Consider the following 17,660-nt stretch of genomic DNA (forward strand, 5'->3'; position numbering starts at 1 on the left):
GAGAAGTGACGCTGCATTCATGTGACCTTGGAAACTCAGAGATCATGACATAATGTGAGAGACAGTTCACAGCAGCAGCGACACACACGAGCTGCAACTACACACACTTGTACAGAAACTCTCTGAGCAGCTCCACTCTCACTCACACAGAACAACTCATGCCCATCTACACATCCTCCAGCGCTCGAACACAGGCCTATTCATATGAACAGACACAGGTGAGTCTGGGTCTGTCTGCAGGTGAGTCTGGGTCTGTCTGCAGGTGAGTCTGTGTCTGCACAGGTGAGTCAGTGTCTGCACAGGTGAGTCTGTGTCTGCACAGGTGAGTCTGTGTCTGCACAGGTGAGTCTGTGTCTGCACAGGTGAGTCTGTGTCTGCACAGGTGAGTCTGTGTCTGCAGGTGTCTGTCTGCACAGGTGAGTCTGTGTCTGCACAGGTGAGTCTGTGTCTGCACAGGTGAGTCTGTGTCTGCAGGTGAGTCCGGGTCTGTCTGCAGGTGAGTCTGTGAGTGAGTTCTTCTGCTGTGAGCAGTGTGTGCAGTCTTCAGTGTGTGGAGAGCACCATGTACAGCTCCAGTGAGTGCTTGAAGCTCGTTGTCATGGTGATCAGTTGTGTGTGTGGTGTCTCTCATGTGGCTCCTGGTGTTTGAGGTGGAGGTTGTGAACAAGGCCAACTCAAAAGTGAAGTAAACAGAAGTACATCTATAGTCACTGGGGTCGCTCCAGAACACAGCAGCATGTGTGAACATCACCTCACTTCACTGATTCAATGGAAAATCCCTCTGAGTTTGTCACCAAACTCACACCAAGAGCAACCAGCTCCCATTAATGTCCTCTGCAGCGAGACACGAGGAAGACGAGGGGGAGAGGAGAAGGGAGAAGAGAGGGAGAAGAGAGGGAGAGGAGAACAGAGGAGGGACTAGACATTCATTCCCATTTTTGGAAGTTGAAGGCCAGATCGTCCAAGTTTCCGAGAGCATGTGAAGGCAGCGTGAGAAACCTGCTCTGGTTCATGTGTGATCATGTGATCAGTCAATCCGTCTGTCATCACTTGCTCTTCTCCAACTGGTCCGTCCTCACTCACTGCTCTCTGATTGGTCCGTCTTCACTCACTGCTCTCTGATTGGTCCGTCTTCACTCACTGCTCTCTGATTGGTCCGTCTTCACTCACTGCTCTCTGATTGGTCCGTCTTCACTCGCTGCTCTCCAATTGGTCCGTCCTCACTCGCTCCTCTCCAATTGGTCCGTCCTCACTCGCTGCTCTCTGATTGGTGGTTCCAGTCCCACACGTGCACCGAGGCATCACTTGCAGCCGAAAGTAGCGTTCGCGGTCGCTCGGGGTGCCACGCGTGACTTGTAGTGATGACATCATCTTCAGGAGATGAGACCACGTGACCTCTGTGTTCAAACTGAGCGTGTGCGGCCTGAAGCTCCGCCCCCCAGAGCGACGTGTTGTGAATCTGCACCAGCCCGCTCACACCTGAAAGAGACAGGAAACCAGAGAGACAGTCAATACAGCAGATAAAGAGACGGGTGTAAAGGTTACTGCTTTATGTAATAACTACTTTACTACCAAGGGTGGAAAGTAACAATTACATTTACTCACGTTACTGTAACTGAGTAGTTTTTATGAGTAATTTGTCATTTTTTAAGTAGTTTTTGAAATATGTCATTTTACTTTTACTCATGTACATTTTGACCCAAGTATTTTACTTCATAACACTGGGACCCACCCTCGTTACTGAGTCAATTCAGAATGATAGAGAGAAAAAAAAAAGCGAAAAAAAAAAACCCAACAACAATAATCTGCGGGAAATGAAAGGAAATTGCGTGGGCTGCATGCGAGGTGAGCCACGGGACTGCGGTGCCACCCCACACCCGGGGCCGAGCAGCCGCTGATTTCATAAATGTAACACACTCTAGTCTTTTACACAGAGCTCAGCACACAGGTAAAAAATGTTTTGCAGTTTTCTCCTCATTTTAGAGTCTAAATGGTTTTGTGGCTCTGAGTGTTTTCTTTTCTGTGGGAGTTGCTCCAAATGGCTCCTTGAGTATTTAAAGTTGCTGAGCCTGGTTTACACTAACACCAGGTTTAAATCCTCGTCTCCCAGTGTTGTGGTGGTGAATTATTTTGCAGCACATAGACCTTGACACAGACCCAAAAATCAAAAACGACAGCAACAAAGTGAAGGCGGCAGTGTGTGTTGAGTGGACTCAGAACTATACTTCGCCCTTTAGTCCTGGTTTAGTCCTGGTTTAGTCCTGGTTTAGTCCTGGTTTAGTCCTGGTTTAGTCCTGGTTTAGTCCCGGTTTAGTCCCGGTTTAGTCCCGGTTTAGTCCCGGTTTAGTCCCGGTTTAGCTCAGTTCTCTTTAAAATGTACAAAGTTTGTCTGTATCACCTAAAAGTTGATTAAAACAACTTGTGCTGGATTTGATTTATGACTCATTCTTTTACATCAAGTAATTGAAAGTAACTAAGTAACTTTTACTCATATTACATTTTAAATGAATTACTTATTAACTTTTACTCAAGTTGATTTTTAGATGGTTACTTTTACTTTTACTTGAGTAGGAATTAAGCAAAGTAAAGATACTTTTACTTAGGCAACGTCGCGTCTTCACTTTTTATTTTGCGTTTAGACGAGTGTTTTCAGGAGGAAATCTGCTGCATACAGTGATGCAAAAGTGTGTAGAATTGGATTGTGTGTGCATGCCACATGTTTGTTTCTGTGTACTGTATGTTGGTGATGTAAATGTGTACACGACGTGAGCAGATCTGACCAGAGTTTTGCGTCTTGGTCAGTGTAGACAGAAACGCTACAGCAGAGCCTATTCAAGGGTGGGTTCAGAGTTTTGCATTTTTAAGCCCCAAAAATGTCATCATTGTCTAAACAAAAGGCACTTCCCATAAAATATTTTGTTGTTTTTACCCATAAGTGTTCTGGTGTCTTAGTTTGTCAGTATTTTTTCCCCCTCTGTTTACTGCCAAGTTTTCCATGTTTGTTTTGCTCTTCAGCCCACAGACCTGACAGAGCGATGTGATGCTGCAGCGCTGGAGACCACGACACGTTCAGGGACCCTCTGTTTTTCCCATCGCTCGCTGAGACCAGAGCCTGAGCCACACACGAGTCCATCCTCCGCAGATCTGACACTACAGTTTGTCCAGAGGCCCTTGAACGCACCACGAGGCCGCCGCACGCGTCCATGCTCCAGGGGGCGGAGGAGGTGGGGGCGGGGCTACGCACAGAGGGGGCGGGGTGGCAGGTGGGCGGGGCGGGAGAGCGAGAGTCCGCCTCCAGGACGCTGCCGTTTACAGAGCCGCACACGAACGCTCCGTCACCTGAGGAAGTGGAGACAGGAGACGGGCTCTGACACTGCACAGGCTGAAGACACAAGAGGAGACAGTGAGGACAACACTCGACACTTCTACACTTTCAAACTCTATTCCAGTACTCAGGAATAAACTCAATACTCAAGACTGATTCTTCCGATACCACGATGACAATAAAACACACTCTTAATTTAGAAGGAAGGTGATTTTCAGCATTAAATGGCACATTCTAAATGTCTCTGATCTGGCCAAGATTTTCAAACTTATATAAGGTTATTCATCTCGTTTTTAGATTTAGATTATCAACTTAATAGTTCTGAGATGCTTCATTCTAGTCTAGAGGTCGTTTAATGTAAGAGAACTTATCAAGTAAAATGATCTGTCCATGCAGCAAAATGATTTCACTACTTTCAAGTCATTTTCTGATAGATTTAAGTGTTTATCTCTTAAGCTTTTTTGATTTTCTGCAGTACTTTCTTTTCCCTATGTGCTCTTCCACTTGTTCTGATCCAGCTCATCATCATTCTAAAGACATTCAGGAAACGTTCAGCTCTGTCCTGTCAATGGCACTTTTTTATTATTGATACTTGCTCAAGAGAGTGTCAAACTTTGATACTAGTTTTAGTGTCGACTAGTATCTGATTTTAGATTTTTAGAAGTAGAGTGTATTGAAGGCTGCATCAGGTGGTGAAGTTTCTTGAGCGCATCACAAGTGCATATTAAACATTGAATTTATATTTTATAATTTATGAAACGAGGACAGCAGCGGGTTCGCTTGATGCGGAAGCTCAGCTCTTTTAATGTATCGTCTAACATTTTAAATAATTTTTATCATTCCTTTATCGAAAGTTTGCTGACCTTTTCTTTTATCTGTTGGTTTTATGGGTTATCTGTGAAGGACAAGAACAGTCTGAACCAGAGAGTGAAAGTGTGCGGCAACATCAGTGGTGTTCAGATGGAGGATTTGGCCTCTGTGTGGAGACATCAGGTGCACCAAAAGACTAAGACCACACTGAGCCAGACTAACCATGTACTGCACTCACGGTTCATGAAAATGCCCTCTGGGAGGCGCTATGTCACCCCACAGCAAAAGACTAACCATTACACCAAATCTTTTATTCCTTCTGCCATAAAGATTTTAAATGGAAAGTGAATTTGTTACTGTGTCCCTGACGCTCTGAGGTTTGAACGTCTGGTGTCTGTCTTTCTTTTTCTTTCTTTTATTATTTGTAGATTGTGCACGACCAGAGATGTACGAACTGAATTGCCCTTTGGGATTAATAAAGTTGTTGATTGATTGATTGATTGATAGATATATATTTGTTTGAATATTGAGTTAATGCTTAAACACTGAAATCTTATATATGTTTAAAGGTTCTACTGTGTGAAACATATGTGCGTTTAAGGACATTCCTTTGCAGAGACAGTCCTGTGGAGACATCCCAGGCTGGAGTTATACAAACAAGACTTGGTGGTGATTTACAATGATCTAGTGGGGGTCATCTCCTCACAGAGAAGAAATGCAGAGACAACCTGAAGGAGGATCCAAGGCATGAACCTTTAACTTCATGGGTTCTTTTTAAAGACAATGCATCCACCATATCAGACCACTGTAAAAGGACCAACCACATTATGGATCGGACTCGGGTCATTGGATCAGAAAACAACAAGTTCAAACGCTGGATCAAGGAGGCCACTGAAATCAGGAAACGAGGCACGGACAGCGTTAACCGTGATGACTTCTGCAGGGACAATTTGTGTGCAAGTAAGTGCACGGTTCAAACATGAATTTAATAAAATTAAAGTGTTCATTATTGTTCTGTGTAATCAGAACTATTGTGTCATGTAGAAGAGATTTGCTCCTTGTTCAGTAAAATTATAAACTTATAAACTTCTCCAATATTAACTAGTGGAAACGGGGTATAGTTTTAGCATAACCTTAAAGATAATCATTTCAAGTAACAGTAATAGTTAGCGGTACGAGGAAATTCAAATTGTGGGTGTAATATCAGTCGTAGTAGATTGTTCCCTTTAATAATAGCAGAAGTAGTGCAATAGTAGTAGTAGCAGTAGTAGCAGTAGTAGTAGTAGTAGCAGTAGTAGCAGTAGTAGCAGTAGCAGTAGTAGTAGTAGCAGTAGTAGCAGTAGTAGCAGTAGTAGCAGTAGTAGCAGTAGTAGCAGTAGTAGTAGTAGTAGTAGCAGTAGTAGTAGTAGTAGTAGTAGTAGCAGTAGTAGTAGTAGCAGTAGTAGTAGTAGTAGTAGTAGTAGTAGTAGTAGTAGTAGTAGCAGTAGTAGCAGTAGTAGTAGTAGCAGTAGCAGTAGTAGCAGTAGTAGCAGTAGTATCAGTAGTAGTAGTAGTAGTAGTAGCAGTAGTAGTAGCAGTAGTAGCAGTAGTAGCAGTAGTAGTAGTAGTAGTAGCAGTAGCAGTAGTAGCAGTAGTAGCAGTAGTATCAGTAGTAGTAGTAGTAGTAGTAGCAGTAGTAGTAGTAGCAGTAGTAGCAGTAGTAGCAGTAGCAGCAGTAGCAGTAGTAGCAGTAGTAGCAGTAGTATCAGTAGTAGTAGTAGTAGTAGTAGTAGTAGTAGTAGTAGTAGTAGCAGTAGTAGTAGTAGTAGTAGTAGTAGTAGCAGTAGCAGTAGTAGCAGTAGTAGTAGTAGTAGTAGTAGTAGTAGTAGTAGTAGCAGTAGTAGTAGTAGTAGTAGCAGTAGTAGTAGTAGCAGCAGTAGTAGTAGTAGTAGTAGCAGGTTTATTTTACCCTGTATTGTGTAGAGTTGTTTTCCAGTGTTGATGTCGGTGAGTTGGACGTCGTTGGTCGTTGCTCCATGAAGAATCCTCGGCTCTGAGCTCTGAGAGGGAGGAGCCGCCATCTGCCTCCCTCTGCTCCACTCTGCCCCCACCTCTCTGTCCTCTCTGTCCCCTCCGTCTGCTCCGTCCTCTCCGTCTCGTCCAGCAGAAGACTCACATTTAACTTTGATTTGTCCTGTTCGCTTGATCACATCTGACACAGAGAGAAAATAAAAACACACACACACACAGGTCACTTTGAGCCCTGGATCTCATCTTCTGTTTCAAACTCAAGTCAAACTGCTGCTGCTACAGGCCAAAGGACTGCTTCAGTGTTCCAGTTACACCTGTAGCTCGAGAGCTACCAGGATCTCTCCGCCTTGTTCCAAGTATCTTGCCAAGGGACTTCTAAGTTACATGTATTGTGCTGAATAAGTAAAATTTGATTCATGAAATGCCTTATACCACTGCACTGTATCATTTTGATGCCTAACTCTGTACACAAACAAATGGATAATTCTTTACGTTTATGCATCTAACTGTACCTCATCTAAGGCTCACTGTGGCTCTTATATGCTCAATTTCTTATGACTGCTAAAATGAGTAGCTCTGTGGAGGAAAACGTTCTTAAAGGAACTAGATGCAGCCTACAGTTTCAAAAAGGCGTCTACAATCCCTACTGACCCTGTGTCTCCAGAGCCTTCACCTGCAGCTCGAGGACATACACAAGTGTGTCTCATTCTCAGTTTACGGACAGGCCTCGTGTGGAAGCTCAGATCCTCCAGAATCCCCTCACTGACCCGAGCGAGACTCATGTGACGCTCATTCTGTTTTCTGATTGGATAATCGTTTTGAGATCTACCAAATGATAACATAGATAAATAGGCCATAATGTCCAATGTTTTTGACATAAAAAATGAATGAGGATTAAAATGATCAGAGAAAGTTATTTTTGAACATGCTTAACTCATGTTTATAAAATGTGCTTAACTCAAACTGACCTGTGTCATCTCCCCCGAGGTCCCACAGCAGCAGAGAGCAGCTCTGACCCCCACTGGACACAGCACATCTGCACAACAACACAAATATGAATGATCCCAACTCTGAATAACTCAACTCTGTTTTTTTAATACTTCTGGCATCTTATCCTCAGTATTTCATGGTTTCAAACTTAAAGCACCACTGTGTAACTTTTCTGGTAGAGAGTTTGCCACCTATTTGTCTTCATGGAGATGTGTCTGCAGAGACAAGCAGATAATGCCACCAGGTCAAGTTACAAGTCAAATCTATGGAGAGGTCACCCCGTTCACAGTAAGAACACACATATAGAATGTTTTTGAGTGTATTTTTGAGAAATAGAAAAAAATGTGTAATTGAATAAATGCAGATGGACAAGTCGGCCACACTGTGGAACCTGCCACGGTGGCAGACTCTACACCTGACCTCACAGAGTGCAGCTTTTAAACAACAGAAAGATGAACATAAAACTCAGTGGAGTGTGGACACAAAGCAGCACTTCATGACATCACCACGTCACAGGTGAGTTTTTTTTATGAGGAAACTGCTTTATCAGGTTAATGTTCAAAATGAGGAGACTCTTGCCTGGTTCCTGGGATGTGTTTGAAGCTGTGGATGGGAGTGTCTGAAAATCCTCCATGGACAACTTTAAAATCCCGCTCGGCGCAGAGACCCTGAACACAACACACAAGAATGGAATCATGTTACACAGTCTTATGTTATTTTTCACACCTTTAACGGGACTAATTCAAGTCTAAATTATGGCTAAACCAGGTCTAAAATAGTCCCACACCATTGTCACAGCAGTTATAACCAACTAACCCAAAGGAAGACCAAAATCCTTCAGCGTCTCTGGGTTAAACCTGTCAGGAGCAGTGGACCAGATCTGAGCCAGGATCATCCTCACACCGTTTATTTAGACTGAGATTAAATGCACTGATCCACAGGGAAATGACTTGGACACAGTAGCTCACAATATATTATAATAATAAAATATAAATGGTAATAATAAAATCTAAATAAGTATCAAAAAAGAGCAAGAGACGGGTGTCAAATAAGACAGAATTATATAAATGTAAATGTACAAGCCAAAATAGAAAAGAAAAATAAAACAAAAGAGGACACAGGGTTGTCTGTTACTACACTGTTCAAGACACTTTTCTATTATTTCGACATAATTACACATCGTCCTCATTTTACCTGTTTCACAAATGACAAACACAGAACTGAATGTTGTTTTTCTGTGAATTCTGGCTGCTCTTGTGGCTGACTGGCTGGTACACTGAGCGTTTTTACCGAATATTTAGAACTTAATATTTGGGGATTTTGATCAACTAAAGAGAGGTAGAGACGGAGACAGAGAGACGGAGACAGAGAGACAGAGACAGAGAGACGAAGAGACGGACAGACAGAGAGACAGAGAGATGGAGACAGAGAGACGGAGACAGAGAGACAGACAGACGAAGAGACGGACAGACGGAGAGACGGAGACAGACAGACGGAGACACAGAGAGACAGACAGATGGAGAGACAGAGACAGAGAGACAGACAGATGGAGAGACGGAGAGACAGAGAGACAGAGACAGGGAGACAGAGAGACAGAGACAGGGAGACAGAGAGACAGAGACAGGGAGACAGAGAGAGGGAGACAGTCAGACGGAGAGACAGAGAGACAGAGACAGGGAGACAGACAGATGGAGAGACAGAGTCAGAGAGAAGAACAGCACAGAGAGGAAGAGAGAAGGACAAAAGAGAGAGCGAGAGAGAAGAGAGGAAGAAAGAACAGGAGAGAGAGAAGAGAGAGTGAGAGAGAACAAAGAAGAAAGAGACAGACAGACAGAAGGACAGAAGAGAGAAAGAGAGGCTCAAGGAGAAGGAAGTGTGGAAAGAGAAATGAGACAGGGCCGTTGTGTCATGTGGTCATACAGGAAGTGCTCCACTGTCTTTTTAAACTCTCCAACCTTTCACCTGAATCATCTGGATCATTTCATGGACGTACAGATCTCTACTAGACAAAATATAAAAAGGTAACTGTTGAAAACTACCACTTCATGACATCACAAGGTGGAACAGAACATTTTGAGCTTTGGAGCTTTGTACTCACACTAATAATATAGAGTTACTCAAACATGTGTGAATAAAACAAAACACAACTCCAGGGACATTTTTGAGCAGGCAACAACATTTTAAGATGACTAAAAGTTCACAAGAATTCATTTTGTGACAGATGGATTGTGTATTTGAACTAGGGATGGGCATTTGATCAAATGTTCTTAATCGATCGTCAGGAGAATTAATGATCGATTATCGATTAATCATTAACGTTTTTATATTAAAATGATCATCATTATTATTACTATCTGCACTAATCTGCATAAATAAATTCAACTTTACGACATATAAACATAACGACTCTAGAGCCACATCAGCTGTTTGACATTATCATGTGTTTAATTCAGTTTTGTTCAAATCTCACAGAAACAAAACTTAAAACCACATCACTAATTTACATAAACTAAGTGAAGGGAAATCTCCTGCTCTTGTGTCACTGATGTGGTTCAATTTCTGTCGGATTAAAAGACATGACTCAGGTGAATACAGGTCAGTGTGACCAGATTTGTGTTTGTCAAAACCAGGACAGCGTACGGGGGGAGGGGGCGGGGACTCATCATCCACATTGAGCGACTCTCACCTGGTAAAACTTTTTCATGTTTTCGGTGTTCTGGTGAGCTTTTTCCCACTGGACACAGAAACATATGTGCTGCTTTGTACAATGAGCACATGGACTCCCACTTGTCCCGACCGTAATGGAAAGCATGGAATTTCTTGTACAAGTCATCGTTAAATACACATTTGTGCTTCGGCAGGTTGCAGACTGACCGATTGTGTCTGCTCGCTCCTTCTGAGTGCAGAGAGCTACGAGAGCTATGTACGAACCCATTAATCCCCGGACATGGACGTTTGGTCTCCCTACGCTACGCACAGCAACCTACATTTGGTTTGTCGATTAAAAATGAATGTAATCGATGAAATTCTTAATGATCAATTATCGATTAATCGACTAATCATGCCCATCCCTAATTTGAGCAGTTTGTTTTTCCGGTGTCCAGAGCTCATCTGGCTCCCCCTGGAGGCTGCTGTGACGCTGCAGGACACAGAGTGACACTTCTGTCCTGAGGACTCTTACTCTCCTTAAACTGCCCTGACTCTGGATATGATGACTCGACTTGTTGAGCTGCACTTTTCCGTTCTTTTTTTTTTTTCTATTTGTATTTTACAGCTTTATGTGTTTCAAAAGCCTCTCAGGACTGATTTACCTTGTTCTGTTGGGCCAAAAGTCGAAGTGGTAAACTGAGCTCCAAGATTTGATTTTTAGAAGCAGAGAATCCGGCCACACACACGGCTGTGGACACAAGGATAAACCTGTGATTATCCGATGCAGTGAATGACTGAAATGTGCTGAGGTGGTGTGTTTAAACATGTTACTTGTTTGTGAGGTCCACTCCAGGACACGTGTGGCCTGCTCCAGCTCGTACACGTGCAGGTCTGTGTACCTGAGGAACAAACACATCAACATCCCAGCAAGAAAAAGACTTTCATTATGATTCCACTGCATAAGCACAACCTATTCAGAACTGTAGTTTGTAGCTGATCATCATCATTCCGTGGGGCTGTGATGCTAACTGAAAGCACTACTCTGTCTGAAGCTCTGTTACTCACACTGAAAAAAACAATACAGTCACAAGCTACCTGGCATTAGCCGTCAGATTTTCAGTTAGTCCCTCAGGCCTCCAGAGTCTCCAGAACTAATGAGAAACACTGTGGATTTAAAGGTTAAAATATACCTGTTTATTCCACTGTTCACCTGTGAGGAGGAACAGTGGCCAAAAAGTGTACAAGAGTAATGATACTATGAATAATATCTTTCAAGTAGGAGTACAAAGTAGAGTCAAAGAAATTAAGAGTAAAACTGTATTTGGGAAAAGTCCTACTCAAGTAAGAGTAATTAAAATGTAACTGTTGGGGCGTAACATGTGATTTATAATTTAAAGGTAATGTCATTTGAAGGACAAAACATAAAATAAGTCACAAAATCTGTTGTTTTCAGAGGACAGACTCAAAAATGAGACAAACTAACACCAAATGTGAAGGATCTGCAAGAAACACAAATGTTCAAATCATTTCAGATTGTCACAAAGTTTTTGTCACTTTAGACTCACAGCAGGAAGAGGAAGCACAACTTTTACTTCAGTAAAAATTATAATTCACGCAGAAGAAAAGTACTCAAGTTACTAAGTAAGTTACTCAAGTACATGTAACTGAGTACTACCCCCTCTGTTCATTAGTAAATACATCGGTCCAAAAAAATGAAAGGAACACTTTGAAAACACATGTATGTTGCATACTGATACAAATCTGGACAGGACAATGTTTTAGAAACAAAAAGATGCTCCTCTTTTAATGGAAATGAACAACAGGGGCACTAGAGCAGCACCAATGTGACAAGTCCTAAAACACGACTGGTTTGACATGTGTTTAGTGCTGCTTGGACAACACTCATCATCACTACTGGGAGGATGAGGCTGTTCCTGAACCCTACACAAGTTACACAGATTGTCCAACTTCTCCAGGACGGCACATCCGGACAAGTTGCATGAAGATTTAATGTGTCTCCAGCACAATCTCCAGAACATGGAGGATTTTTCAGAAGACAGACAGTTCCTCTAGGAGAGCTGGACAGGGTTGTAGAAGGTCCTGAACTCATCAGCAGGATCCATATCTGCTCCTTTGTGCAGGAGGAACAGGCTGAGCACTGTCCCTACAGAATGACTCCAGAATGACCTCCAGCAGGACACTGGTGTGAATGTCTCTGCCCAAACAATCACAAACACTTCATGAAGGTGACTTGAGGACACCACGTCCTGTAGTGGGCCTTGTGCTCACCACCCAGCACCCTGGAGCTTCACTGCCATTTGCTAATGATACCAGAATTGGTAAGTCCACCACTGGTGCCTTGTGTTTTTCACAGATGAAAGCAACTTCACCCTGAGCACCTGTGAAGAGTCTGGAGAAGACATGAAGAACACTCTGCTGCCACCATTCTGCCACCACTGAGCCACCACTCTGGTGGTGGCTCAGTGATGTTCTGAGGAGGCAGATCCATGGAGGGAGACACAGATCTCTACAGGCTAGTAAACAGAAGTCTGACGTCATTAGGTATCAGGATGAAATCTTTGAACCCATTGTCAGACTCTACGCTGGTGCAGTGGGTCCTGGGTTCCTCCTGATGCATGACGATGCCTGACCTCATGTGGCAAGAGTCTGCAGGCAGAACCTGGAGGACGAAGAGATTGATACAACTGAATGGCCCTCATGATCACCTGACTTAAACCTGATAGAACATTCTGGGACATTATGTTTGGGTCCATCAGACGCCTCCAGGTTGCTCCTCAGACTCTACAGGAGCTCAGTGATGTCCTAACACAGATCTGGGACGACATCCCACAAGACTCCATCCATCGTCTCTTTAGGAGCCACGACATCGTCAAACATGCACACAATCACATGGGACACAGGAGATACAGAGAAGCATTCTGAGTTGCAGAAATTTAATTTTGGACTGACCTGCCACATCATTATTTCACTTTGATTTTCAGAGTGTCTATAAACTGAAGCCCTCTGTGGCTAAACATATTATTTCTTATATTTCTTATATTATTATTTGCTCTTAAGACATTGTTCTGTCCACATTTGCATTTTGGAGCAGTGTATATTATTATTATTATTATTATTATTATTATTATTATTATTACTGACATAAATCTACCAAATGTGCTCACGTTTTCAGAGAGTCGATGAACCAGTCGTCCAGAGCCTCCTCTTCCTCCTCTTCCTCCTCTTCACTGTGTCGCATCTCCGCGTGTTTAAAGTGTTTTCTGTGTTTCAGACTGAGACTTAGACTGTCACTTTAATAGATCCATTCATGATCCTAGATTGTTATTTTAACAGATCCATTACTGAGCATGTTACTGAGCCGCGTGCGTCTCTTTTCAAACCACCGTGTTTACTTCCGGGTCTGGCGTAGTGGCGTCACGTTTGCACACGGCGCTCTCTTGTGGACACGCGCCGCTACTGCAGCTTTGGTGCGTGAGTTTCTTTGAGCTGGACACTCATAAAACTGTAATATAATTAGGGGTGTCAAATTATCGCGTTAATTGCGATTAATTAATTACAGTCATATTTAGCGCGTTATGTTTTTTAATCGCGTTAATCTCATTTTTAATCTCTAACTTTAGTGTTTCTGTATGTGAGTTTCTTTATTATAAAACCTGTTTTTATGTGTTGTTGGGACAACAACAACACACACACACACACACACACAAAACACATTTATACATTTTTTTATTTCGGTAATTCCACTCATTGCCGGAAAGCCACACAAAACACACGCAGTTAACAGCGATGTAAACATAATGTTAACGTTGGCGGCGTCAGTCGCACAATGGACGAGGTCGAAGAGCCAGTAGAACAGAGGCAGCAGTGCACAGGGAAAAACACATTCGTGTCTTGGAAATTATTCTCCCGACGTGAAATATAAAAGAAAATAACAAATATAATAACGCCTGAAAACAACCTGCATAGGCTCATGATGTCTGCACTACTGTCCTATAGTGACCTGCCACATGGGGGGACACGCACACAAACACACACAAACAAACATACACAAACACACAAACACACACAAACGTCATCGTCATTAACCTGAGAACGCGCGGACCACGTTTCCTTACGTAGACACTGCGCGGACACCGACGTGCTCCCGTGAGCCGCGTGTGGATCGTGTTTTCTCGCGTACGCTGCGTAAACCGCACTTCCTCCTGTGCGCCTCTAAACCAGAACTAACACCAAGACTAAAACCAGGACTAATCCAGTCCAGGACTAAACCAGGACTAAAACCAGAAACTAAACCAGAACTAAAACCAGGTCTAAACCAGGACTAAACCAGGACTAAACCAGAACTAAAACCAGAACTAAAACCAGAACTAAAACCAGGTCTAAACCAGGACTAAACCAGGACTAAACCAGAACTAAAACCAGGTCTAAACCAGGTCTAAACCAGGACTAAAACCAGAACTAAAACCAGGTCTAAACCAGGACTAAACCAGGACTAAACCAGGTCTAAACTAGGTCTAAACCAGGACTAAACCAGGACTAAACCAGGTCTAAACCAGGTCTAAACCAGGACTAAACCAGGACTAAACCAGGACTAAACCAGGACTAACACCAGGACTAAACCAGGTCTAAACCAGGACTAAACCAGAACTAACACCAGGACTAAAACCAGGATTAATCCATTCCAGGACTAAACTAGGACTAAAGCAGGTCTAAACCAGGACTAAAACCAGTGATCTCATATATAAAGCATTTCTCTATCAATAATATTTTTAATATGGTTAAGGAAAGACTGGACTTTTTATTGTCTTTAAGTAGACAAAAGTTATTATGTTCAGATTTCCTCGTCTTTGCTACTTTACAACAAACAGTTTCTTATTCATGGAGACTTGGGCTCAACAGACAATTTGAAGAGATTTGTTGAACAATAAATGACTTTATAAAGTCACTTTTTTTTTGTTCTATATCAGTCTTTTGATCTGCCACAATAATGTAATAATGAATTTAAATGAAAATACCTCAAATTGAAGGCTTTTCTCAGCAATTTTTAGGTGAGATTAAAATGAGATTAATTAGATTAATTAATTACAGATCATAATTAATTAATCTCTCAATTTTTTTAATCGCATGACAGCACTAAATATAATACGAGTTTATGATAGTTCTGTTACAGACTGACAGGCTGAACATACATGTTTTCTGTTCCTTGTTATTTGAAGATTCAAAGAAATGTGTTGACATTTATACATAGTGTGTAAACTTTCATTTAAAATGTAAAATGCATATGAGGGTTTCACTTTCTTTTTTTTTTTTTTTAAATGTTGTTTGCAGTGATGGTGATGAATAATTTGAAGATATATTTAGTGACAGAATACTGACTGCCTGTTGTTGTGTGGTCAGACCTCTTTGTCACAGTCTGATGTCAGAGCTGCAGGTCTGGTTAGTTGGTTAGTTAGTTAGTTGGTTAGTTGGTTAGTTGGTTAGTTAGTTAGTTAGTTAGTTGGTTGGTTAGTTGGTTGGTTAGTTAGTTGGTTAGTTAGTTGGTTAGTTGGTTAGTTAGTTGGTTAGTTAGTTGTTAGTTAGTTAGTTAGTTAGTTAGTTAGTTAGTTAGTTAGTTAGTTAGTTAGTTGGTTAGTTAGTTGTTAGTTGTTAGTTAGTTAGTTAGTTGGTTAGTTAGTTGTTAGTTAGTTAGTTGGTTAGTTTGTTAGTTAGTTAGTTAGTTGGTTGGTTAGTTAGTTGGTTAGTTAGTTGGTTAGTTGGTTAGTTAGTTGGTTAGTTAGTTGGTTAGTTGGTTGGTTAGTTAGTTGGTTAGTTAGTTAGTTGGTTAGTTTGTTAGTTAGTTGGTTAGTTAGTTGGTTGGTTAGTTGGTTAGTTGGTTAATGGGCTGATTGGATGGGAGACTGTGGGGAATAGCAGGTGCCATAGTGAGGTGCTAGTGGTTGGTGTGTCCTTAAACAAGACACTTCACCTATATTCACAAGTATGAATGTGGGGCTGGCACAACTTTTATACATTTTTGACCAGAAAACTGCATGTTTGTAAAGTTTGCACTAAAATTACCATTGCACTTTAGTAGCAACAAAAGGTGATTTAGAGTTTAGTTCCACTTTAATCAGAAGGTTAAACCAGTGAACCAGATGAAGTCATGAGTGTGACTTGGCTAAAGATGAGTGGGTGACGAGGAGGATGTGGGTTTCCTCTCACATTTGCATTATGAACCACAAAAGATATTCACATAACATTTGTTCATCAATATTCAAACAACACTGAAAATATTCACAGCATAAACCGGTCCTCTTGTTTCTGTGGAGGAAGTCCTTTAGCTGAGATTGTTTGATCAAACAGCAGTGTGTTTTATTTGTGTCTTGGTTATGGCCTGTTTATCTGAATGTACTTCAGTCAGTTTGTTTCTTTGTGGGAGAAACTTGGTAGATCTTGTAGCTCTTTTGGAGAGTCTTTGAGGAGAAGTAAGAGATTGTCTCTGTTTGCAGAATACAAGTCTCTATCAGTCTTCATTTAGTGACACGTCCAGGGTCCAGAGAGCTGAAGAGCTGCAGGGGATGGTCGTGCATCCTCGAGAGTCATAGACGGCATCTAACCCAAACTATTTGCTTTAGTGAAAATGTCCTTCTTAAAGTGCTATTACTATTTCATAGGTCAAAATAGGGACACTACATATAATAATAAACTCCAATAATAAAATGATCAGGACGTGTGGTTAGATTTGAGTTCATTTGAATAATGATCCAACTGTACTCTGAGGATTTGAACATTTCTGTTTGCTCTAATAAAAAATTAAAGTCTGAAGGTTTGATAATGGCCAATCAAGATAATTAAGATCGAAAAGGCCAATTTTGGAGCTTTTACTGAGCGGAAAAAGGCGATACCGGGCATGACAGTGCAACGTGTCCACTACAGGTAAGGTGTACTGTTACATGTGTACAGCAGAGGTGGGTAGAGGAGCATTAAATGGTACTTAAGTAAGAGCAACATGACAACTATTTTCTTTCTTATTTATCTCCAAAACCAAAATGAAAAAACGGATAATGATTCGTTACTATACTACACGCCCACTACTCCCCTGCTCATAATACATGACCTTTACTTAATCTGTAACTTAATCTGTTTTTTTTTTTTTTTTAGGTTCTTCTGCTCACAGAAGCAAAAGAACTGCTTCCAAAAGATCCTGTCCTGGTTCACGTGCCAACTGTTTCAGCGGTGACACGGTGGACTAAGATGAGTGAGGGGGCGTGAGGGGGCGCTGGGTAGTGGGCAGGGTAGGGTCAGGGTTAGGGCGTGATCACTTGGTCACTTTATTGAATCCGACTGGGGGCTCATAGAAAAATCAAATAGTGGGAGTGCTGTTTATTTAGGCTTGTGTTAAGAGACATGGGAGTAAATAAAGGCAGAATTCAGGGGAGGGGGGATTTGCTCTGATAACACGATCCGGTCTGTAGGTGCTCACTTTGTTGAATCTCCTTTGGGGTTAAAACTAGAAAAAAATAGTGAGGGTGCACTTTATTTAGGCTTGTGTTTGGAGACATGGGCATAAATAATGTGTTAACCCCCTGATGGGTGAAAGAAATCGAGGGATTGATGGAAAAAACAGAGACAAAAAGAGAGGAGCCCAAGCAAACACAGCCCCCGCTCATGTCACACAAGAACCACACAGCCCCGAGCAAAAAGCCCCGAACCCCGTACAGGTGGAGCACCCCCCACAAGAGACACGGACACGTCCCGTCTGTAAAAGTCCACATCCAAAAGCTCATGTGGACTTGTGGGAACATGTGTCTAAAGTTTGTCTGCCACATGTTTATTTGAAGATGTCACCTTTTCCTCACAGTGAAGGAGGGTCGAA

At 42.1% G+C, this 17,660-nt stretch overlaps 1 protein-coding gene across 1 annotated transcript; it reads right to left on the bottom strand.

Annotated features, from left to right (window-relative positions):
* Nucleotides 1-415: 415 nt before the first annotated feature.
* Nucleotides 416-13,197, bottom strand: wdr73 (WD repeat domain 73). The gene is made up of 9 exons (XM_055163338.1): nt 12,970-13,197; nt 10,616-10,683; nt 10,447-10,532; nt 7,715-7,803; nt 7,114-7,181; nt 6,084-6,326; nt 5,062-5,072; nt 3,025-3,382; nt 416-1,479 (listed from the first exon to the last, which is right to left on the bottom strand). The coding sequence occupies exons 1-9, from the start codon at nt 13,041-13,043 to the stop codon at nt 1,250-1,252; spliced, it is 1,227 nt and encodes a 408-aa protein (XP_055019313.1). The 5' UTR covers nt 13,044-13,197; the 3' UTR covers nt 416-1,249.
* Nucleotides 13,198-17,660: the final 4,463 nt, after the last annotated feature.

The sequence above is a fragment of the Boleophthalmus pectinirostris genome, unplaced genomic scaffold (assembly GCF_026225935.1).
Source record: "Boleophthalmus pectinirostris isolate CB_2022bp ecotype Guang Dong unplaced genomic scaffold, ASM2622593v1 HiC_scaffold_6, whole genome shotgun sequence".
NCBI lineage: Eukaryota > Metazoa > Chordata > Actinopteri > Gobiiformes > Gobiidae > Boleophthalmus > Boleophthalmus pectinirostris.

Coding starts and splice junctions, on each gene's coding strand:
- wdr73 (XM_055163338.1), bottom strand. CDS start 13,043: ATGCGACACAGTGAAGAGGAGGAAGAGGAGGAAGAGGAGGCTCTGGAC. Junction 10,684..12,969: donor TTCATCGACTCTCTGAAAAC/GTGAGCACATTT, acceptor TTTGTTCCTCAG/GTACACAGACCTGCACGTGT. Junction 6,327..7,113: donor CCTCGGGGGAGATGACACAG/GTCAGTTTGAGT, acceptor TCTCTGTGTCAG/ATGTGATCAAGCGAACAGGA.